Raw genomic sequence first — 24,059 nt, forward strand, 5'->3', positions numbered from 1 at the left:
TTTTATGAGCCCTCACGCTGATAGGACAGATGTTTGCCAGAGTCCCCAATTTTACACCACCAGTTAGGAATGTGGCAAACAGAGAAATGTGGGGCTCTAGAGGCTGATATATCCAGACCCTTTACTGCTAATCCCCTTTATCTGAATCCTTCTTTAGTCCGGGCTTATGTTGGTTTATCCCTAAGACTAGATATCAGCCAACCTTCAGCTTGACACCTTGGAATTTGAATTAATCGCTTGGACACATCGTATAAGATTATGGTACTTTGTATATTTTTCCTAATAAATCTCCACAGCTAATTCATGTCTAGCCCGACGTCCCTCCATTTGAATTGATGTATTGGTTTATTATTGAGCTGTTCTGCATGCATCTGGAGGCCTTGTTTGTATTCAGTGGTGAGGCTTGGAGAGCTTAGCACCGAACAGACACTGATTGATGGGTTTAGGGTGTATCCCTTTTCTCAGAAGCTTTCTCAATCCCTGTTTGTCTGACAACAGCAATCTACTGTCAGCAGTCTATCTTCATCTCTCTCCTCCCTTTCTTCCTCTTCAACATGGAACTTTGCTGTCATCGCCGCTCTCTTTCGGGGAGATTAATGTCACCTGTTAGAAACAGTGAAAATGGGAGAGCATACGCGAATGCATAGATAAGACTCCAGGCTTAACCGCTCTCTTTTTCTTACGCGAGTCTCGAAATTTTCACCCGTAGACACCGGGTTTACAGGGTACTTTTAAAATGTCAGCTCAAGCCAGACTGTTTTAGATTTTTGCGCCGTGACAGATATGATAGCGGCTTATTTCTACAGCAGCCTGACAGCAGCGGCATTCATTTCTCATTGTCCCTTTCGTTTTCTTCTCCTCCCGTCTAGCTTGCAGCCCCGGGACCTTCAAAGCCAGATACGGGGAGGGATCCTGCGTCCCGTGCCCTTCCAACAGTCGCACCAGCGCACGGGGAGCCAACATCTGCCCCTGCCAGAATGGTTTCTACCGAGCCGACAGCGACCCTCCTGACTCTGCCTGCACTAGTAAGTCACCCTGCGCCAGACAGACGGTGGACCGAGTTAAAAAAAATAAAATAAAATAACTGAACGCTGGAATTTACTTATGTGGAACCTTTCTTTCCAAAGGTCAAATGGAGGCTTAAAGGGCATAAAGTTTATTATCTATGCCAGGTTGCCTCAGTCATTCTGTGTAGACTTTTTTCTGTTTCTGGAGTAAAATGAGTATTTGCTGGAGGGAACGTCCCGGGGAGAAGTTGGGACACAGCCACTCTGCAAAGAATCCAGTTTAACAAATCGCGTGTTCTCAGTAGTAAAAATCGTCTTTCTCTGCAAACACATGAAACATCTCTGAATTTTCCAATGCTGATCACCTTGTTTCCAGAATTTGAAAATCAAGTGTCAATTTCTTGATAGTAGTGGGCTGATCTGCCTGAATTCCTCAAACAATTGAAGCCTCATTGGAAACAAGTGGGATTATCTCATCCCTCTGGCAGATTTTTTTTTTCACTTGTCAGTAGAAAAACAAGGTTTTAACGCTGAATATGAGATGAAATGACTTATTAAGATGGATTTTTTTTTAATTTATTTATTTCTTGCAATGCACCACTGCATGACAACAGTGCGCTGTGTCATAACTAGGCTGTGGCGTTGACCGCAGCGTCTCCGTGGACAGGTCTCTCCGAGAAGTCCCAGCAGTCGCGCTGATGAAGAACGACATGTGCCGCCTCGCTCGTGTGAAATCCTCCCCAAGGGGCCCTTCACTGCGTTAAATGACACACACGGCCCGTAACTGTCTTCCCGGGACTCTCGTCACAGGAACACTTTGGACTGTGACATTGACCAGTGCACGCAGGCAGGCAGGCAGCATGAGCACGGGACGCACACGCGTAGACACACACTCGCATGCACGTGCACACAGCCCTGACAGTTCTGTCCCAATGGTCTGTCAGAGCTTGTGCCAGGCAGTCTGTGCTTTGTGCTGGAAGTGGTGTGTTGCACAAGAGAGGGCCCAGCCAGTCAATGGCCGGCAGCTTGGACTCAGCGTGTGTTTTAGATGGGTGCCCAATTAGAAGAGGCTCCACTCTGAACTGTGCCTGCCTAATTAGAGAAGACAGGGCAAGTGAAACCCGGCTTGGGGCTAGCTGGATGTGGAACTGAACGCGGCAGACTGGCAGTTTTGGCTACGAGAAGCAGACGCGAGGGAAGATGCCCTGAAAGCTTTTCCTCGCTCGTGCCATGCAGCAGCGCTAGTTACCTCGCTCTCCCTCGCCCGCTCTGCTTTGAGACAGGTTAGATTTTCCCCAGCTGGAAGCTTAAGGGAGAGCAGTTCTCTTCTTTTGCTGTAATAGGATGAAAAGAGTGTCGGCTGAACCAATCTTTGTTGCCTCCCTCAGTGGTTATCATACTTTATCCAGATTTCAAATACTTTTTTACTCAAACCGCCGTACTGCTTATTGAGAAGTGGCGGCCTTGGGGTATACTGATACAAGAATATGAATTTCTATCATTGTGGATTATCCAACTTCTATGAATAGCAATGGAGATGTTGCACATGGGGATGGACGTGGGTTATACACCATAGCTATTTATGTAGTTATGCATGGGAATGAGTGCTTCCTGAGAGTACATTACCAAGTGAAGAGCAATGAATTCAGTGCTGTTCTCGCTATGCATGACATGTCCTATTTATCCTCCTATTTCTGAATGTGTTGATTTATTTACTTTATTTTTCCCCCCCACAAGATTTTTTTTTCCTCTTGTGATCTTTTTCTATGCACTCCATCTCCTCTGCTTGATTCCAAGGATTTTGTCTGGGGGTCTATAAAGCATTCTGTCATGTCTCTTTTTTGTGGAAAATGCCTTTATATCAAAAAGAGAATAGGATTTTATTTATTTATTTATTTATTTTATTGTAAAGCCTATTTCTGCAGATGAAATACAACCTCGTGTCACCCTCTTACACAGATATTAAAAAACAGGTTTTGCTTTCATCATCGAGCAGAGAGAAGACTAAAGTCTCGGTGGTGTGTGTGTCTGTGTTTGTGTGTGTGTGTGTGTGCATGCTTGCTCTTCTATCTCTGCCTGCCTACCTGACGTCTTGGACACCTTTGTGCTTGTGCGTGCGTGTGCTGGCGTGTGTGTGTGTGTGCAGCTATCCCTTCAGCACCTCAGAATGTTATCTCCAGCGTGAATGAAACCTCGCTGTCCTTGGAGTGGGAGGAGCCCGAGGACACGGGCGGGCGGACCGACCTGGTGTATAACGTGGTGTGCAAGAAGTGCCTGCGAGACCGGAGCCCGTGCACTCGCTGCGACGACAACGTGGACATCGCGCCGCGCAGGCTGGGTCTGCGGCAGAGGAAAGTGGTGGTGAGGAACCTCCAGGCGCACACCCGCTACAGCTTCGAGGTCCAGGCTGTCAACGGGGTTTCTGGGAAAAACCCCTCCGCCCCGAGCTACTCCACCGTCAACATCACCACCAACCAGGCCGGTTAGTAGCGGGAGCTCTGTCGATTACACTGTGACGTGTCCACAAACCGAGCGGATCGGTGGTGGTGCTTTAATCAATACCACTTAACATCACTATCAAACAGGCTGGTTAGTGGATCCCCAGTCCAGTCAATGCCAATGAGCGTCAGCTGTTAGTATCCTCAGTTGCATTAACGCTGTCAGTAAACATCGGTGAACAAGCTCATCAAGAGGGGGCACGTGCAGGACCTCTGTGCTGGGATGGCACTGCGAGTTACAGGAAAGGCAGATGAAATGTATAGGACACTGCATATTCCCATTGTCAGCATATTACCAACCAGGCAATTTCTTATATTTCTCACCGACAATGTCACCTTTCAGCATCACCACATAATATTTGCGGTGTCATCATGGGCCAAACCGGTCAGCACCTCTCCGAGATCGTCATTACTCTCAGTTAACCTGCAATTAATCCACTTTAGTGCCGTCTCTGGAGCCATGACAGTGCCGGTCAGTTAAGTCAATTTCAAGCCTCACAAATCAATATATCGCGGAACACAATCAAGGTGAAGCATGTGCTGTTGTCTAAATCTGCTCGGTTTTGAGAATAATAATTTGTCTTAATAATCCTGTGAGGCATTAATGAGTCCCAAAAAGGAAATTTGTCATTCCCCTTGGCCCGAGCAGGCAGTGAGTCAGTGTTTTAAAAGCGAGGATTTCACAGCGCATGTTTGCCAGTGCAGGATTTGAACCTGGGTCATCCAGTTGAAGGACAAGCTCTCGAACCACCGGGCTGCCTCGCTGCACATGCGGTAATTTTCAAGTAACTTGTAACCCGTCTTCTTTGTCATCTGACCCCCCAGCACCTTCGGCGGTGCCCACCGTCCACCTGATGAGGTCGACTGCAGACACACTCAGCCTGTCATGGCTGCCACCTGAGAAACCCAACGGAGTCATCCTCGACTACGAGATTAAATACTATGAAAGGGTAAGAAACAGCTGTTCACCCACTGCCTTAATGTAGGTCATATGCTGCAAAAAAAACTCTCCATCTTAAAGTCATTTAGTCAGACACTCATGCAGCAGTGCACTGAAAAAAAAAACAAAAAAAAACAAGCAAGTCTTAGCCGGTGCCCTGCAAAAAACCTTCATCTCAGCACGTCATTACATCTCATATTCAGTTTTAAAATCTTGTTTTTCTGAAAAGAAGTGAGAAAAAAAAATGCCTGTGGGATGAGATATTCTCACTCGTTTCTTCTTCAGTTTCACTTGTTTCATGATTTTTTTCTGGGAACAAGTGTAAACATGTTGAAACAACGCAGAATACGTCAGATCAACCCACCAAGCATCAAGAAAATGACGCTTGATTCAAGAAAATTCTGAAAACAAGTTGATCAGCATTGGAGACAAGAGGGATTATCTCATCCCTCTGGTAAATCTTTCCAACAAGCTTGAAGAAAAACAAGATTTTCGGTCTGAATAGGAGACTACATGACTGAGTACGATGAGGGTTATTTATTTATTCATTTATATGGCTGTAGAGCTTATTGAAAATCTCTTTTTAAATGATGAAAGCCTAGATTTTGTTATGGGTGATGTTTCACTTGGGCCTCTGAGTACTACGGAGATGCTGACTGGGGCTGGGTGAAACACTGATATTCTATTAATATCGCAATATGACACTAGATATCATCTGGGATTTTAGATGTCATAATATCATGATATGGTATAAGTTTTGTCTTTTCCTGGTTGGAAAGGCTGAATTACTGTAAAGGGAAGCAATTTTTTGAACTTCTTACAGTGTTGTAGCTCGGATATTATTTACCTCGACCTTCTAGGTCATCATATCCACATTACTAATCATAGTTTATTGAAAATATCTTGTGTGTAAATATCTTATAAAGGCACCAGTAGGCATCCCTGCAATATCGTCCCAGTGCTTATCGAGGTATTCGGTCAAAGATATCATGATGTTTGATTTTGTCAGTCTGCTCCACAGGGCCAGGCGATGTCCCACACCGTGACGTCCCAGCACAGCTCAGCCAAGGTGGAGGGGCTGCGGGCCGCCACACCCTACGTGGTGCAGGTCAGAGCTCGCACGGTTGCCGGGTACGGACGCTACAGCAACCCCATGGACTTCAGCACCAGCCTGCACAGTACGGAGCTCCTCTCCCTGCTTTAGAGCCTGCTGTCGATACTCTGGAGGGACACTGTTCCTCGTGCATGTTTAGGATAAATAGGTTACATGGCTGCCCTGATTGCTTGATTGGTGGTAATTATACATGCAGTGCACGCCATTATATAATCCCTCAGGCATCGCTTCTGCGGTTGTTTACTTATTTGTGTGGATGTGTGTGTTATTCCTCCCAGGTGACCCTCAAAAGTCGGTGCAGGACCAGCTGCCTCTCATCATCGGCTCGGCCTCTGCGGGTCTGGTGGTCATCGTTGCCCTGGTGGTTATCGCTGTGGTCTGCCTTAAGTGAGTGTGTGATTTTATTACCAACACACCCCCCGCCGAACTACCCGCTTCACTTTATTAGATACGTTGTCAACAAAGACTCGCGTTCAATTTAACCTGTTTTCAGAAGGTGTGAAGTTATTCTCGAGCTTCAAAAAGGAGCGCTGAACAGGAAAAAAAACAACATCAACAAGCAGCAGAATTGCACTGTGATTTTCCTCCCTGGCAGTCTGTGGTATCATATGCTAGTTAAGTTAGATATTAGTTTCATTCCCCGCACCTGAAATTGGCCAAGCCTGAAGATTCATTACGTGAATGTGATTTTGTTTGTGTGCTGCTTGTTTACAGGAAGCAACGCAGCGGCTCTGAGATGGAGTACACAGAGAAATTACAGCAATACAGTAAGTTGTGTTGTGTGTGTGTGTGTGTGTGTGTGTGTGTTCTAGATGTCTCTCATCCTTGGGCACTGTTGCATCTGTGGTATTTTGCTCATGCCAACACAGTTAACCAAAAGATTCAATCAATTATCCCAATTATGCAATCACCTGACTGAAGCAGGAAACCATTTCTGTTTCCTGAATGGAAGTCATGACCCGATGCATCAGATGAGCTGCAAAATCCAAACAAGAAGCAAAATGGCAGCCTTTTGACCAGTTCATATGCGCTTGAGTTACATGTAAATTTCAAAGCCTGCAGCACAGTAAAGAAATGCAATTTTCTGAACTTATTAGACTGTTCAATTATTTTCCTCTATCTGTTTGGCTATCATAACCATATTACTAATTACTGTTTATCAAAAATAATTTGTGGGTTAATATCTTATAAAGGCAACAATTGTCGCTGTTACATTATTGAGATACTGATATGTCAAAGCTATTGTGATATTTGATTCTGTCCGTATCACCTAGTCTGCCGAGGTATGATTAAATTTGTATGAAAACTTTGTCTGTCTTTTCCTTTTCCATCTCAGTTTCTCCAGGAGTCAAAGTGTACATCGACCCTTTTACGTACGAGGACCCCAATGAAGCCGTCCATGAGTTTGCCAAAGAAATAGACATCTCCTGTGTGAAAATAGAAGAAGTCATCGGTGCAGGTAAACAATACCATAATTTATTTTTTCAATTTATTTATTTCTTTTTCTCCCCCCACAGCAGTTACTGGGAATAATTCAGTTTGTTTTTCTGTAATTCCTTATTTTAACAGGAGTGTGCCCTCAAGGCTGTGGTGTCTTCTGTATGCAAAAAAAAAAAAAGTGTTGGGGTTCAGAGTGTGTAAGGGGTTTGAAGTGATATCTTCTCTTTAGGTTTTCCTCCCCCCAGTCTGTTTTGTTTCTCCAAGCAGCATGTCGTGTGTTAACTTCACCTCAAATGACAGTCTGCTCCTGCTCGTTCGTCCTCTCTCTCTCTCTCTCTCCTTCATAAACACACTTACTCAGACACCAAAGGCAGAACCCCCAAGTTCCTCACGCGTCCTCTCTCTCCCTCCACCGCCCCCAGGTTGCATTCGAGACAGGTCACTCCCTCTCTCCTCAACATGTTAGACCCCTGACCTCCTGTCTGTCGCTCTCCTCTCCTCTCCTCGTCTCTCTCGCCCTCCCTGCAGTCGAAGCTGACCCTTAGCTCTCTCAGCTCAGCTCCCCTCACTCCTGAATCCGACTTTTCTCCTCCGTACAGACCAGTAATATTCCCTCTCCTTCACTTTCCCTGACCTCCTGTTCTCCTCCACGATTCCTCTTCTTTCCCCGGCTCACTCAACCCTTCTCCCCCATCACCCCACCACCCCCCCGCGCCCCTCCCTGTTGTCTCATCCCAGGTGAATTTGGCGAGGTGTGCCGTGGGCGGCTCAAGCAGCCCGGTCGCAGGGAGGTGGTGGTGGCTATCAAGACTCTGAAAGCCGGCTACACCGAGCGCCAGAGGCGGGATTTCCTTGCCGAGGCGTCAATCATGGGCCAGTTCGACCACCCCAACGTGATCCGGCTCGAAGGCGTCCTGACACGCAGCTGCCCCGTCCTTATCATCACCGAATTTATGGAGAACGGAGCGCTCGATTCCTTCCTCAGGGTAAGCGTGGCGGGTGGTGTGTGCCACATTCGCAGCAACTCTGACAGAGAAGATTACTGTTCTGTTTATATCAAAGCTGGGAGGAACACGCAGTTTTACTCTGTAAAACACCCCGAGGCACTCAGTTGCTGAGTGATAGAGATTAAATGTGTAATATAACGCCTGGAGACAGGCATAGTCTCTCTGCTTGACATGACTGAGTGATACTGACAGGCTTCCAATGTACCAACTCCTGGTGGAAAACTGTCACACTCTAGACCTCTGGATAGTTTCGCTTCGGTGTATTAGAGAGTCTTTGTACCGCTATAGAATACATTACTGATTGGAGTTTCAGCTCCGGACGCCACCACCTACACACACAAGTCAGTGCTAAATAAAGGCAGGATGTGAGCAGAGGTCACACAGTACATTTCCAGCTTCAAGAGGGCTCTTATATGTCATTTACATTTAACAAAGTATTCTCTTGCACAGCTGCATACATTAGCACGCCGTGAATAACCCTTCCTACTGTAGATGTTACCTTGGAAAGGGTTACTTAACGCTAGAGGGGCACTGATGCTGCTGCAGCTCATCTTTCAGAGCTACATGGCTGACCGTCTTCTTACACACAACCCTGATCACACCATCCAATCCCTGATAAAAAAAAAAAAAAAAAAAAACACCGGGCAGCATTTGATATCGATGAGCTTTGAGGTGTGCAGCGTGAAAGCGCCGGGTTTTCTCGATACCTCTCGTCTTATCTGAACTCCAGCGGGGGAATTGTGTCTGTGAGTTCAGCTCGAGCCTCTCTCTCTCTCTCCTTCTCACTCACTCCTCGCAGTCAGCTGTCCGACAAATAACGCAAAAAAGTCCAAGGCCTGTGCTGTCTGCACCCCCGCTCCCACCAATGTCACACAGCCCGTGACTCAGAGCAACTCTGAGTAACTCTGAGCACTGAGCTAATGAGGCCCCCATAGAGTAACACACACACACACACACACACACACACAGACTGTGGCACACTCGGGCATTCCTATGCAGATGCCTGGAGATATCGATGCACACATACACTTTTATGTGCGTGCAGATACTTGTGCGCACAAATGCACACACACACACGCACAAACCAAGAACCAGTGAAGAGAAGAGAGAGCCACCATGGCTTTGAAGGCCTGCTATGAATCATGCCTGTTTATACATCCATCCACTCCAGCTTGTTTCTCTGTCAGACTTCATTGGAGTGTGCAGACTACAAAGCAGAAATGTTTATGGTTTCAGCTTGTCATGTCTGCTTTGCTTTCTTCCTTTAGTGGATTCAAAGAAGGCATTGATTGTGTCCCAAACTGTTTCTTCTTCTTCTTCTTCTTCTTCTTTTTTTTTTATTTTTCATTTCTGCTGATCTTCAGGTCACGAAAGAAAGTTCAGCGTGCAGTTTCAGCACCGCAGAGGGTTAGAGGAAATTCCTCATTATCTGTCAGTTAATTGCGGATTGACGTCTCATTGACTTGTATTAATTAAATGTACTCTTATCGGGCTTGTAGTTACAATGGGCCTCATTTATAAGCCTCCGCCGGCTGGAGTGCTGACCTAGGATCACTGACCAGGGTTTCCTGACTGTCTCATTCATTACAATCTAAAAAACAAAGTTTATCCTAGATTAGTGTTCCTGCTGTGGCTCTCTCGGTAAATGTGGCCAATAATGAGCAAATGAAACCCTCAAAGCCCTAATCTTGGGTTTTTAAAGCTTCGGAGTTTTTAGCATAAAAAGGGTAGATTTTGCAAGTCAGAGACTTTGAAATGGAAAACAAGCTTTGCACAACCTTCTCAAACCATTGTAATTCAGTTGACAGACCAATTTTACTTTAATGTTCCCAAACTAAAAATGCAAACAAAGCTTTTTACTTCAAAGAACGCATGTTAACACTCTGCACTACCGGTCCCTCTAACTAGTTTGTCAATCAGTTTTCGGCATGAAAAAAAAAAAAAAAAAATCTCCACTTCACTCCACTTCTCTGTTTTTAATTTTAGCATTGTGGCTTTTTGTTTTTCTGTTTCTGTTTTTGTTGGGATTAAATATCAAGCCTTTAATGCCTCTAGTGCCGCAGTAAGGAGTCTAATTATTCAGCTAATTGGACAGCATGCATGAAAAGGTCAGCTGTCACTGGTTGACAGGGGCAGCCATGAAACATTATGACAGATGTCATGTTTATGTAGACTCAGTGACTGATTGGCTGTCTCTGCCTCGCCTGCACTTTCTGTGTCTCTCCTGCTCCCTCGCTCTTATCTCCTCTCCTCTCCTCGCTTTCTCTTCTCTATTCACTTTGACACATCACTTTCCCTCTGTCTGTTTGGACCCTCATTCACTTTTCACTCTATCTTCCCTTTCATTAACCGCCTTCTCTCTCCCTCCCCACCCCGGCTCTGGCTCTGTCTTTGTAGCTGAATGACGGGCGCTTCACCATGACACAGCTGGTTGGGATGCTGCGCGGCATCGCTGCAGGCATGAAGTACCTGTCAGACATGAACTACGTTCACAGAGACTTGGCTGCTCGTAACATCCTGGTCAACAGCAACTTGGTCTGCAAAGTTTCAGACTTCGGCCTGTCGCGCTTCCTCGATGACACTTCCTCCGACCCCACTTACACCAGCTCTTTGGTCAGTATGGGTTTTGTGTAGATGTGTGTGTGTGTGTGTGTGTGTGTGTGTATGTGTATTTACTAACTTTAGTTTGGCCCTCTGTAGGGATGCACCGATGCCACTTTCCCAATGCTGATATCAATACTGAATATAAAACTTGTTTGAGTATTGACTCAAAGTCCAGATCCAATCCATGAGCTGTTTAGGTTTGAACTGTTAGTTTGAGGTCACCCAACAAATTATTGATATAAAATATTTCTTTTTGCCTTCTGCCTGCCACAAATGGAGAAAATCCAGACAGTTTGTTTTTATTTCTGACATGTTAGTCAGGGCTTTTGCTTGCGGATATTAGTCTTGGCTAAAATCTCCAATAGACCGCCGCAGTGATTTAGAGCCTCCAGTTCTGTTGCCTCACCGGAGAAATGGGAAACACACTGGAGCACAAAATTACCGCTTCCAACTCTGAAGCCGATGCCCCTTGCTTTGCCTAATATTTTTGGATTTATCATGGATGACTTTATTTGTGGATGAGGTGTTGAACAAATTTGAAGCTGCAATGAAAAAAAAAAAAAAAAAAGTTCAATGTAGTGCAAGCACTACATTGAAGTTACCATCTCAGGATGTGTGTCCCGTCCACACCATGTACTTATATAAAAATAGATGAAGTAGATAACAGGTAATGCATTAATCCTGTGGTTTTTCTAAGGTGATGGTTTAATATATTTAAAGCATGAATGAACCAGAAATCCCATTCATTTTTGTCGTTTAGGAACTTCAGTGATCTATCCACAGTACTCTTCTCACCGTCTCGCTGCTTTTGGCTTTCCACTTCCATCATCAAGTCCATCACTTTGGAATGAGAAAATACAAGCCACTTGATTTTTTGTTCTCTCTGCAGTTAATGTCATAACAAGGACGATGAGCTCGCTACTCTGTTTGGTCCATACAACTGTGGTTTATTTGATTTTGGATTTATCCACACCGGCTTGTGTCTTTGCTGTGAAGTCAAAGCAAAGCAGAAAGCTGGCAGGGCGCGTAAGGTCAACACAGACCCTCCACCGCAGCAGCCTGGTGCTGGTGCTGATACAGTGTCGTATCGGGGCATCGCCAGTCCTTTGTGTTTGTGTGTTCTGAGCATGTTTAATTGAGCTTGTCAATTTAATCCCCTTCACTTGTTTCACATGTGCTGCACATGACTGTTCTTGAGTGCCAATATTTGTGTTGGTGTTCAAGACCGTCTGTGAAATTTGCATCAGCTCTGTGTGTGTGTGTGTGTGTGTGTGTGTGTACAAGTGTGTGTGCATGAGAGGGTGCACGTGCAAGCCCCCTTATGTGGTTGTGGAAGCACGCAGCTGCCTGTTTGCGTCTCTCCTTCCTTTTGTGTGCATGTGTGTATGTGTGTGTGTGTGTGCTTGTGGTTAGAATGACTGCTGTGTCTCCAAGGGTGCCGCCAACCCCCCCCCTCTGTGTGTTTGAGCAGGGAGGGAAGATTCCCATCCGGTGGACGGCGCCGGAGGCCATCGCCTTCAGGAAGTTCACCTCCGCCAGTGACGTGTGGAGTTACGGGATCGTCATGTGGGAGGTGGTGTCCTACGGGGAGAGGCCTTACTGGGACATGAGCAACCAGGACGTGAGTTAGTCCCCCGCTCACCTGCCAGACTCACACAATAGACAGAGCAGGAGGTTTCACAGCATGCATGTAAACGCAGAAGCAGAGAATAGCCAGGGCTGAACGATTAATCAAAATATGAGCACAATATGGCCAAGTGCAACATTCAAAAGGCAGGAGCTGCAGTTATTAAAATACCATTATAAACAGTACTGCAGAGCTCTGTTCTACACATTGTATTCTCCAGACAATGAAAATATGTTTGTTTGGTGTAGACCCCAGCAAAAAATAAATAAATTAATTAAATAAAAATCATTTTTATTAGTTTTTTCAGTTTTTATTAGTTTTTTCAGTGAAAGTAAGAATGATGATGCCCAAAGGTCATTCCCACTTGGGCTGGGTGATATAGATTAAATTAATAAAACGATACTCATAAGGATTGCCTTCCAATAACAATGTAAATCTTGATAGGACTTAAAAAAAAATGGGTTAAATAATCAAACTGTTTATCGCACTGAACGGAATGGAAATGTTAGATGTGTCTAGCAAACCTTTAATAATTTCAATCAACATTCCTTCACATATTTCATCGAATAATCTTATCAGTTTGTGAATTTCAAAACAGGCTTGTTATCATCGGTATCGTCACCACAGTTGTTCCTCGATTGCAACGTGATTCTACTGATTGGCGATGAAAGATAATATTGAATTAACGAGAAGATTTCATTTCCCCTAAAATCGTACAACAGTCGCAATATCTGTCAAAATAACGGCAGCATGACTTCTTCACCACGTCGTTCAGCCCTGACACACACACACACACACACAACCTCACCCAGACGGTTTTGTGTAAGTTTGGGACCTGTGGAGTTTTAGCTGAGCTGTTGTTCTGTGATTTCCTGCCTGACATGTTGGATCTGGGCCTGGTCTGCCATCTTTATCTCCACACTGCAGACGCTAGTGCAGCTGTGTGCCTGTGTTCTAGTTTTTACCATCTTATTTACAACCACTGCCTGCCCACCCTCCACAAATCCATACTGCAAAGCCCTGACACACACACACACACACACACACACACACACACACACACACACAGAGGCATATAGTGCTCAGGGAGAAGCTTTTTTCCATTTTTTTTTTTTTTTTTTTTTTTTTTACGGACGTCGTTACCCGTAGGCTATCTGCACTGCACAGACATTGTAACTACAGCACTGAGCTCGCCGGAAAGAAAGGAAAATCTCTCGGTTCCTCCTCCCCTAGCAAAGTAGCGCAGCAGTGTGTACACCTCCACTTTACTCTCTGTGGAGTATGCGCTCCGTCTTGCGTTTCAAAAGGGGGTTGTAACACTGATAGCAATAAAGCACAAGCAGCCAGAATGAAAAATGCCCGTAATGTATGTATAGCTTTAGCGACAAAATCCACACGCAGTAATGAAAGCTTTGAGTCAGAGGTCTTTTATTGTTCCCAGTAGCTTTTGTGCCACAGTCATCGCTCAATAAGCAACAGAGTCAACAGAACGTGGATATAAACAGAGGCACTTGCAGACTGGAAGCACAGCATAAAAAAAAATCAAAGGACAAGCAGCAGGAGAAGAGGAGCAGCACCGAGATGCTTCATTGTTCCTGAATGGCAGTTTTCATTGTTACAAGGAATTGAAATACACGCATAACATATGGAAATGCAGGTTGCATGGGAAAACACAATGAGCGGACACTTTATTTCGTCATCAACTCATTGTCCTCGCCGTGAATCACGTCTCAAGCTGAAATACTTCATGATAATGTTGTTTTTATAGTATTGTAAGGATTGTTGCAGGAAAGATGAGAGGAGAGTTTGGCAGCGTAGCGTGCAGGATGTAATACAGTAACTGGGGCTCATGTTGTCTACTGCTCTAACAAAAGCTTAGCAGAATACAAATGCAATGTTTATTTTTTTTTTCATTTTTTTCTTGAGGGAAAGTCAGCTCTGCACAAACACATTCAGCGTTGTTGCAGGTCAGTTCTATCCAGCCCAGCCCAGACAATCCATCTGAGATTTCCATTATTTTCTCTATGCAAGATATACACTGCGCACTAAATGTCAAAAGGGGCGATTTAATGTGCATTGCATTGTCTTCGTGTTTTTCAATCGGTTCTCCTGGCCGGCAGGTGATGACAGCAGTGGAGCAAGACTACAGGCTGCCCCCGCCCATGGACTGTCCCATGGTGCTCCATCAGCTGATGCTGGAGTGCTGGGTGAAGGAGAGGAACCTGAGGCCCAAGTTCTGCCGCATCGTCAGCACCCTGGACAAGCTGCTCCGAAACGCGGCCAGCCTCAAGGTGGTGACCAGCACCTACTCAGGGTGAGCGGACGGGCCTTTACTCCCATGTTTGATCGCTCGGTTGGATTGTTTCCTCGCTCACTTTTCTTACTCTAAGAGAGATGCCTGTCATAATTTGTGCAAAAGCATGCGGTCACAGTGTGCTGCTGTCAGTGTCTTTTTATAGAGGGAATAGGGAGCAGCAGCTAGGTGGGTTGAAAGTGTCTGTTTTGTAAAAGGTGCTATGATTTGTGTTTTGAGCGATTCTCTTCCAGAGCACTCTTACAGACTCTTTTTGGTTTAGTGACTTTTCAAACCCCCTGCTGACTTGATTTTGTCAAAAGCGACTGCCTAGCTTCCTTTTGGGGATCGATGTTAATGCGCTGGCTCCTGAAGCATTTTCCAACAAATTTGTACAGCTGATGCCAGTGCACGTACATTTGCGCTTCTTGCTTGTACAAGCAAGTAGATATGTGGGATATGATGATCACAGCCCTTCCCATCCGCAGCGTACCTCCCCCTCCCCCCTTTTCCTCCACAAACAGCAGGGGACTGAACCGAATCGCTTATATTTTCATATGCAAATTAGCATGATGTCATCTGGCGACTGTTACTGACTTTTTGAGCATCCAGTAGCTGCTTCCCTCGGAGGCCAGTTGGCAACACCGGAGCAATTTCTAGTTGGGAAAAGTTCAACTTTTTGGAGGAGTGCACATCACTGGACTGGATTTTTTTTTTTTTTTGCGAGCCAGCCAGTCACAAGGAAGAAAAATCACAGTATGTAGGCAGTTTACAACAACAACCACCACAGCAGAAATGCGGAAAGTAGAAGTAGAAAGGTTGGCAGTATTAAAGAGTCCGTTTGGGAGGAAGCTGGCTGTGTTGTGGGAGTTTCTGGTAAATAATGTGAGTTTTACCGTGCCGGTTGTTAATAGTGACAGCTTGTAGCCAGTCGTTATGGAAACAAAATGTGCATCGCGCTTTTCCCTAGAGTCGGTGTGATTCCCTCTTTCTCTTTCATTCTGTAAAACTGTCCCATGTATCGCAGCCTATATATGATCTGTGGAGTGGAAGACAGATTCTGGTGCAGAGAAAAGCCAAGCTGTGGCTCTGGGTTGTTAGAGTAATGTGTCACTGTAAAAAAACACATCATTCTTGGCCTGAACAGCAGCACAAAAAGGTTCATGCTTCTTGGTGCTGGTGTTTCGTTTTTTTTTTTTTTGCTTTTGGTTGTTGTCAACAAAGAGATTAGCTCTTTGAGCTGAAGGGCTTTCTTGTCAGGGGTCTGGTTCTTTCACACAGATTTCTTTTTCTGTGGAGGTCACAGAGTGAAGAAGTTGCCTTATTCATGGATCGTCCGTGCGCTGACAAGTTGTTTTTCAGCTTTGTTATGAGGGCAGATCTCCCTCTGGGTAGAACGAGTGAAACTTCATGCGTTTGGAGCTGCTGGAGTGGCAAAGTCAGAAAGTAACAAGCTCTGTGGATCAGCTTCAATGGCTCCTAATGTTGCTTCAGCCACGTCCTGCACATAGTGAGCATTTTTACTGACGTATTTGTTCTAAATTTTGTTTTGCAGCCATCCAGTCAACAGTATCATCACTGTTGGGTTAGATGGTAGATCTTGAGCTCTGCGCTGATGTATAAAGCATCAATTGCACATCTTCAAGCATGTGGCCCTGACTATGCAACAGTTTCTCAGACACAAAAAGCAGAATTCATACATACAGTATCCGGGTTCTCTGCCATCTCCTTGGCTCACAGTTTCACTATAACACCATGCCCCAAGGGCGATTCCTATGCCAGGACTGGGGCTCAGTGAAGCTAATTGTGTGTGGAAATGTAATGGCTGACCTAGGTTTAATTCCCCCTACACTTGGCTGGATCCTGGAATGTAGGTGATAGGACAGACAGCAGCCAGAGCTGCTGATGTGGAAAAGCAGGAGGTGATGAAGTGTGAGTAATAAGGGAGATTGAGGAGAAGCTAAAAGAGAGGAATGTGTTTAATTAGGTTGCTAATGAGCTTTTTAATGCGTCGGGGGAGGGCGCGCCCAGTGCTGTGATGGGCAAATGGGAGAGGGGGGTGTGTGTGTTTCTCGGCACACGCATGCTTGTGTGTGCACATGCTATGTGTCGCCGTATGCAGATGACATGCCAATGATTAATTTATAGTCTCATCTGTATGCGACAGCGAGAGATAGATAGAGAGGGAGCAAGAGAAAGAGAGAGTAAGAGAGAGAGAGAAAAAGGATCGTGTTGTCAGAGCATGATTTAGCATGTGTCTCCTGTGTTTGCCTGTGCAAACCTGTGCATTTGAGCTACTGAATGCAGGCGTATCAGTGCCGCTGCTCACCTCCCATTGGCTGCTCAATGATGTTGGGGCAGATAATGGGAGGGAGAGAGGATATGAGATGAATCCCTATCTGTAAAGTATCTCCAGCCAGGAGAGCCTTAAAGACAAGGACACTGGCTGGAGAACAAAGGACACTCTGACACTGTCACTCTCTTGCTGAGATGGTGCAGATAGGTCCTCGAGTTTTATTAAAACCTGCAATGTGATGAATTGATCCGGCTTAGTGTTTGAACTGGGCTTTGTAAATAGCAGTGGAGGGTCAACGTCAGCAATTTTGTAAATATTCTCATTGTCTTGTATTTATTCACAACCTCACTCTGCCACCCAACAGTTTTTTTTCTAAGAATGCGCAGCCTTTATCCGCTGGTGTGACAGTGCCAGTGCACGCACACCGAAGTGCAATGAGATGTGTGCTCTGTCGTTTGTTTTAAGTGTCTCTGAACTTGCCGCTGACCTGTGTGTCTGTGTGTTGGCAGGGATCTGCTGCGACTTGGAGGGACGCTGCCCGGCCACCACAGGAAGAGTCCGGACAGCAGTCAGGAAATCGTTCGGCAACAGATGAGCCAAACTCTCCCCATCCGAGTGTGAGCTAACTTGGAGAAAACAAGAGGCGAAGCGGCGGACACAGAAGGCATACAAACTACCTAGAAACTCTAACGTGAAGAGCTTGATGTAAAAATAAAAAAAGAAAAATGAGAAAAAAAACATGACGGAATTTACCACCACAGAGAGGACCTTTTCGGAGATTTCGTGCTGCGAGCAAATGGAGATTTAATGTGCGTTAAAACAGAACTTACCGTTGCAATGTGTGTTCATAACTTGACACTTGTGGATTTGTGAAAATGTCTATTGACATAAAGCCAAACTTCCTATTGCCCCTTCTCAGGTTGTGTTTGCATGTCTGCATGTGTTTTCTGCTGGTTGGGAAGCGCTCCCTCTCCCTCAGTGATATCGGTCTCTCCTTACCTTCACCTCCTCCGAGTCCTCGCACACCTGGTCAGACTGTGGATGGGAGAACTCGCAAAGCGTCTAGGACGATACGACAGTGCCAAGATTAAGTCAAGTTTTTGCTCAACACTGACTCTAAGAGAGAGAGAGAGAGCTCAGCATCTGCAGATGTTGAATCCAATCATGATTTTTTTCCAACTCTGCTCTTTCTTTTTTTTCCCTTTTGCTTTTTGTTTTTTTGTTTTTTCTTTTTTCTTTTTTGAGAAAAATAAATTTCTCATCTGCTTCCTCTTCAATGTCGTCTTCCACACGGACTGGGAGATTTTACTGTGTAACAATTCTGTACAAAGTATCTGAGGTCTTCACACAATCTCTGTGGTCAGTGGCTGTGACCTGGAGATGGAACTGACTGGACACTGTGCGGGACACATCACGTGCATGCCAAAGTGGAAGCTTTATGGGAAAAAACAAGCAAACGTAGAAATAGATCCCACATAACTGTTGCTTTGTTGGCATTTACCGTATGGACTTTATTGTCCATATTTTCTTAGTCTTATTTCATTCATATATGCATTGTTTTGAATGCTAAGTTATTGCCTATTATTGCAAAAGGAGTATTCTGTGTTTTTTACAAGTATCGGGGCTTATCTTTTTTATTATAATGCTTGTTTTTTCACACTTAAACAAACTAGACAGACATGAATGAGTGAGCGAGAAGGAGACATTCTGCCCAGGCAGAATAAAATCACTGAGGATATTTTGTTAAGTTTGCTGTTCAGGATTTTCAAATGAAAAGTGCCCGTGGTAGTGGTGTGTTGTATTATTTACTTTGGAAAATGTGTTGCAGATCAGTCGGAATTAAAAAGATCATTATCCTGATGGTAGTTTTGTGACCTTAATATGGACCTGACCTACAAAACATTCATGTAGTACAAATCTCTCATTGGTTAGTTTCTCCTGACATGTATTTTGTTAAGCACGCCAGCTGTCAGCGCAGTTCCTATTTAAAAGACTGCCTGTATATACTATATTTCTATTAGACCAATCTGCTAAGCATTCGCAGCCATTTGACCTGACTTTGGCCTCTCCATGACCCTCGTTTATATGCTTGTTTGTTTGTTTTATTGTTGAGAAGCAAACAACTGGTAAATTACAGTTTAATGATCATTACCTAGCTAAAACTGTATGTCACAATGAAAGAAGAAATTGTGTGTCTGTTAGGGCAGACTTTTTCCTGTGCAATTAAAGGTGTATTAGATTGTAAAAAAAAAAAAAAAAAAAAAAGACAGACAGAAAATTAGAACAAAAATAAGCATTTCTCTTTCAGTATTTTTACGATAATCATATGCAAATAAATTATTAAACGGATATCTGGTATTCTCTTTGATTTCTCTGCGGGTTCACCAGGCCTGAATTTCCAGGTCTCGTCTCATCCAGCCGTGGGATGAAAAGAGGGAATAGCAAGTATGTTTTACCTCCTCAGTCAGAATATCACAGCAGCTTTGGATGGACTCATTAAGTTTTAAGATTAATCAAAGACCAGTCCACACAGCTTGCCAATTAGTGAGACCACAGGACTATTCTGGGATTTCAGCCTCTGTTGCTGGAAAAGCTTCAAGGAAGCAAAGTTAAGCTGGCTTTGCACCAAATGTCAGTGTTGTCTGGCTTTAATCTGGCAGCGAGGAGGACACAACCACAGTCTCTCCCCTTACCAGTATTGATGAGCCAAGCTGTCACCCGGTAACCTGCGATGTTCTGTTTTTATTGACTGCAAGGAAACTCGCCCATTGGTGGCGCAGAGGTCCGATACTTAACACTTCTGACTTGATGCTGAGATAGCAGCTGTATGATCATCTACCAAGGGGAAGATTGATGAGGTGGGCTCTGCATCTCTGCTGCTTTTACAGGATGTACACTCCAGGTTAACACACAGGGCCCTCAGAGGCATGTAGACAGAAACATGCAATACATAGACGCTGCGTGAAATTCCACTGGGTCATCCAGCAAGCTTGACATTTATCATGCGTGTCAGGGCTCCGCAGATGGATAGGAGATGAATGCCTCAGTTGTATACTGTAGCTCCTGTTTTCTATGCCGTTCGTAAGAAATAATTTCGGAATGCTTGACCTTGACAGAGGAGTATTGTACATGTGGATGTGCTAGTGCTGGGAAAGTCAGCCGGTGAAAGCTCTTCACTGTATTTAAATGAACCTTGGAGAAAAAGCAGAGCCTGCCTTGAATAAAGGGGTAAAGCAATGTCAGTCTCGCATACCTGAGTCTTTACTGTTCACAAGACAAAACATGTACAGTCCATCTCACATCTGATTGCAGCAGCATTCCTGTAGAAAGATTTTTCACCACTGCTTCTTAAAGAGAGGTTAAAGTAAAAACATGTATTTTATTATTATTATTATTATTATTATTATTATTAAAGTTTCCCTCCTCTCAAAAATGTATTTTTCTTATGTTTATGTCCCTGAAAATGTTTGACCTTAACTATACTGGCTTGAATCTGTGCAAAGTTTGTCACTAGAGAGGTGTTTTCACACTCCTCCACTGAAGGTGGAGGTGTCTGTGCACACCCCCGGCCAGGCCAGCTGGATTTGGTACGTCACAAGTCTGACAGCCAATCCCGTCAGCTGACAGGGTGGTGCTTTGCATATCATTAACACGAGCTCTGCCAGCTGCGGTACTGGTGCTGGACTGCTGGTCATGCTTTGTTTTCAAAAAAATGACAAAACCAACTCCAAATGGCTGCTTCATATGAACAATATTAGTGTAACTAGATTTACTGAATAATGTTGTTATGGTTAGATTATTAAATATGAAACAATGCTCATGACTGTCATGGGACGATGCTTCCTCGTTCTGTGAACAGAGCTCTGCTTATGAGCTCCGGTGTGAGCGTGAGGGTGTGGCCGGAGACGATTTGCATATTCATAAAGCTGCACATTTTTAACGGAGCAAAGGTTAAGAGACCATTTAAAGGCACTGTGGCATCTTTTATCTAAATATGTGATATTGATGAAGAGAGATGATTTTTTAGGGGCTTAATAAATGACTGGAGGAGAACTTTAATATTTTTTATTGTCATCATTGTTGTAGAAACAAGCTGTTTTCTGCCATCCTCCATTATCTTCAACAAACAAGGTGAGTATAGTAACTGTTAGCTTGTTGGCACAACATGCAACTCTTTCTGGATATAAATCCACCATTTTACCGAGGACAGTGTGAATGTGTCTCTGTGTGTATGTGCCCTACGACGGACTGGCGACCTGTCCAGAGTGTTTCCCCACCTTCTGCCCAATGAGTGCTGCGATAGGCTTCAGTGCCCTGCGACCCTAATTAGGATAAGCGGCTTGGACGATGAATGAATGAAGGATGACTTTACCGAGGATTATTTAGTCTGTATCAGAAGAGGCCAGGACAGAAAGGCGCTTCAATCTGATATGGAGCTTTAGCTACCGGTGGCGTTAGTCACGGACTTTCTCACATCAGCTGCACAAGCCGCCAAAGTTTCTTTATTGCGAGAGAGCGTTATGGCAATATTAGCTATGGAAACATTTGCTAACATTGTTGCAGGGCTTGCAAGACCTGTTGCTATTTCATTTCCAACAAACGGGATATTTTCACTTTGCTAGACAGTTGGTTGGCCTTACCAGGGCTGCCACATTATTATTACTCTACAAGGGGACCAAATGCCCACCCAACCCTGCTGGAGCCCATTACTGTAGCAACTGCAGCCCCTAAAACTCAATTTTACTGCAGTTATTGACTTTTAGGAACTCTTGGTGGATAATGAAGGTAGGACTCAGGAAAAATAGCAAATAAATCAACAGAGTTTAAAATCTCTTTACAAATAATGAAAAATGGCAGCAAACCTACAGGAAGATTTCTCATCATCTTATTACAGACCATTAAGTGATGAGGAATCAGCTGAGACAGTTCACCCATAGATTTTAATGAGCATGCCTGCTGGAGTAAAAACTGAGGGTGTCATGGCAAACTGACAGGCAATTTTTAGGGCAGTTTATTTCATGGTTGCTGGTTGCTTGTCAATGGCCAGACATTTGGAAGTTCAGCGTCAAATCCCCGCATCACTTGAGTGAACCCTATGATCACTGTGAGATTAACAGCGACTATGCTGTTACACTAGACGTACATAATCACACTCGAATACCAGCCAAGAAAGGACACGTAGCAAAAAGGCACATGGCCTGGAGGCATGCACACACTGCAAACACTCACACGCATAACGGCACACACAAACTCCTAAAGCGTATGCACACTCACACCCAGATCTGGCGGATTGGCAGTGATTTGTCAGATTTAGCTGCATCTACTTGTGTACCCCTTCTGAATGCACCAGGCAGTTCTCCTCCAAGCTCAAAGCACTCATTTGCCATCCTGTCCAAAGCAAGTTTAATGCCTCCAATTACAGGGGGTCTGCAAGCAGGCAGATTTGGAGCGAGGAGGCTTGGCAGGAGAGTTTGCTACGCATCAGGGCCTTTTAACAGAGTAGTGATTTGCTGCTGGTGGTGCTGTAGCTGCCTGTGCAGGCTCATCAATGGAAAACTACCCTCTTTATGGTGAAACGCATGCAGCGCTGAGCTGAAACTGCAAGGAGAGACACAAAAATATCAGGCTTTTAAGGGCACAGAACCGGCTCTTTTTCTCTCTCTATATGTATGAAGGAGTTTCTGCATCTCTGCACTGCAAGCACAAATGGAAATCAGTCTTTTCAGCAGTGATGTCATGGAAAATGAGCCTCATTTTAATTGAATATTCGAATGCACTGTTCGTCTTACAGCATAATGTCATGTTAGGATGTTGCTCTATGGCAGAAACATAACATTACAGACAAGATAGTTATTCTAATACTGAAACACATTTGCATGACATGTTATCCGGTACATGGAACACATATCTGTCGTGTATTTGCCATACAGGATGGGTCTGACCATGCAACACTATGCAGCACAACAAGAGAAGTGAACACTGATTAGCCCTTGAATCTCCAGCTTTTAAGTCTGTAGATGCTCCTTATCGCAATAAACATTAATTGATCACAGTTCTGCCTAAGCCAGTGTTCCTGTGTTATTTAATTTATTTCTTTTTTCCTTTTTTGTGTGTGTGTGCATGTGTGTGTGCATATGTGTGTGCGTGCATGTGTGGGTGTGTGCATGTGTGGGTGTGTGGGTGGGGGGATTTTGCACTGATTACCTGCTTTAAATAATGAACTAGTCTGTCATTCTAAGTGGAGATGTGAAGTTATGTTTTTTTTTTTTCTCCCCAGTCACACACGGTAATTAAGCTACTGTCATTAACATCATCTGCAACCATTAATAACCGCTATAAAAATGGCATTTAATTATGTTTGTGCCTCATTTTGCAATTTAATTCGCAATTTAGAGCAACGCAACCACTAATGACATCTTTTTCTCTTTTAACTGTGTTTTTATAATCCAAATTAATGGATTACATTTACTATTTTTTTGTAACCAGATTATTGTAATCTTGTTAAAGATAATCCGTTACTCCCTAACCCTGTTTTTCAAGCACTATATTTAAACATTTCATTGAAGCCTGGCTCTGAATGCCTCTAAAAGCAACGTAATCTTTTCTGCAATATCACGTCTAATGAAAGAGATAAATGGGTAGTTGCAAAACATCTCATTACAGGAATAGTCAATTTTCCCCTCAAATGATTTGTTCACATTTAATTAAAACAGTGGCAACACAGCACACACACAGCACACACACACACACACACACACACACACACACACACATACACATACACTGTATCTTCACAGTATGTGTGTGCTTCTCAGATTTGCCCCCCCTCCCTCCTTCCCTGCTTTTGTCATGAATGCCTTTAGTGTTTCAGGGATTGATGATTACCATGACAGTGCACTTTGTGCTTGGTGAGGCTTCCCATCAGCCCCTGCCTCCCCTGGCTTCTGTGTGGCCTCAGCACGGTGTGTGAACCACTAAATGGCCAGCTAAGCCTTGACTATTGATTAACGGGTGTCAGTACCCAGTGGGCCATAAGGACGGGGTCCTGTGCATCGGAAAGTGGCTGCTGGTTTCTAGCTCTGTGCCCCCCGTGCTCTTAACGATACACTGTTGCTGCCACGGCGGCTGATCTCTGGGTCATAGCCACCCACCGTTTGAGGAGAATCAGCCTGGACAGGACAGCGAATGAGGTCAGCGGCGAGGGGGCGGGGGAGGACGGGGGAGAGGTGTAAA

General features: G+C 44.5%; 1 protein-coding gene across 1 annotated transcript in view; it reads left to right on the forward strand.

The window, feature by feature from the left end:
• Window positions 1–19,175, forward strand: part of ephb3a (eph receptor B3a) — a 29,091-nt gene extending 9,916 nt beyond the window's left edge. The window contains exons 4-15 of the mRNA XM_030075020.1: window positions 870–1,025; window positions 3,154–3,489; window positions 4,331–4,455; window positions 5,467–5,623; window positions 5,838–5,946; window positions 6,274–6,326; window positions 6,896–7,018; window positions 7,738–7,985; window positions 10,404–10,619; window positions 12,082–12,231; window positions 14,358–14,551; window positions 17,336–19,175. Coding sequence (XP_029930880.1) covers window positions 870–1,025; window positions 3,154–3,489; window positions 4,331–4,455; window positions 5,467–5,623; window positions 5,838–5,946; window positions 6,274–6,326; window positions 6,896–7,018; window positions 7,738–7,985; window positions 10,404–10,619; window positions 12,082–12,231; window positions 14,358–14,551; window positions 17,336–17,447 — 1,979 coding nt within the window. The 3' untranslated portion in view covers window positions 17,448–19,175. The remainder of the gene's footprint in view (window positions 1–869; window positions 1,026–3,153; window positions 3,490–4,330; window positions 4,456–5,466; window positions 5,624–5,837; window positions 5,947–6,273; window positions 6,327–6,895; window positions 7,019–7,737; window positions 7,986–10,403; window positions 10,620–12,081; window positions 12,232–14,357; window positions 14,552–17,335) is intronic.
• Window positions 19,176–24,059: the final 4,884 nt, after the last annotated feature.

Source organism: Myripristis murdjan, chromosome 17 (assembly GCF_902150065.1).
Source record: "Myripristis murdjan chromosome 17, fMyrMur1.1, whole genome shotgun sequence".
NCBI classification, from domain to species: domain Eukaryota; kingdom Metazoa; phylum Chordata; class Actinopteri; order Holocentriformes; family Holocentridae; genus Myripristis; species Myripristis murdjan.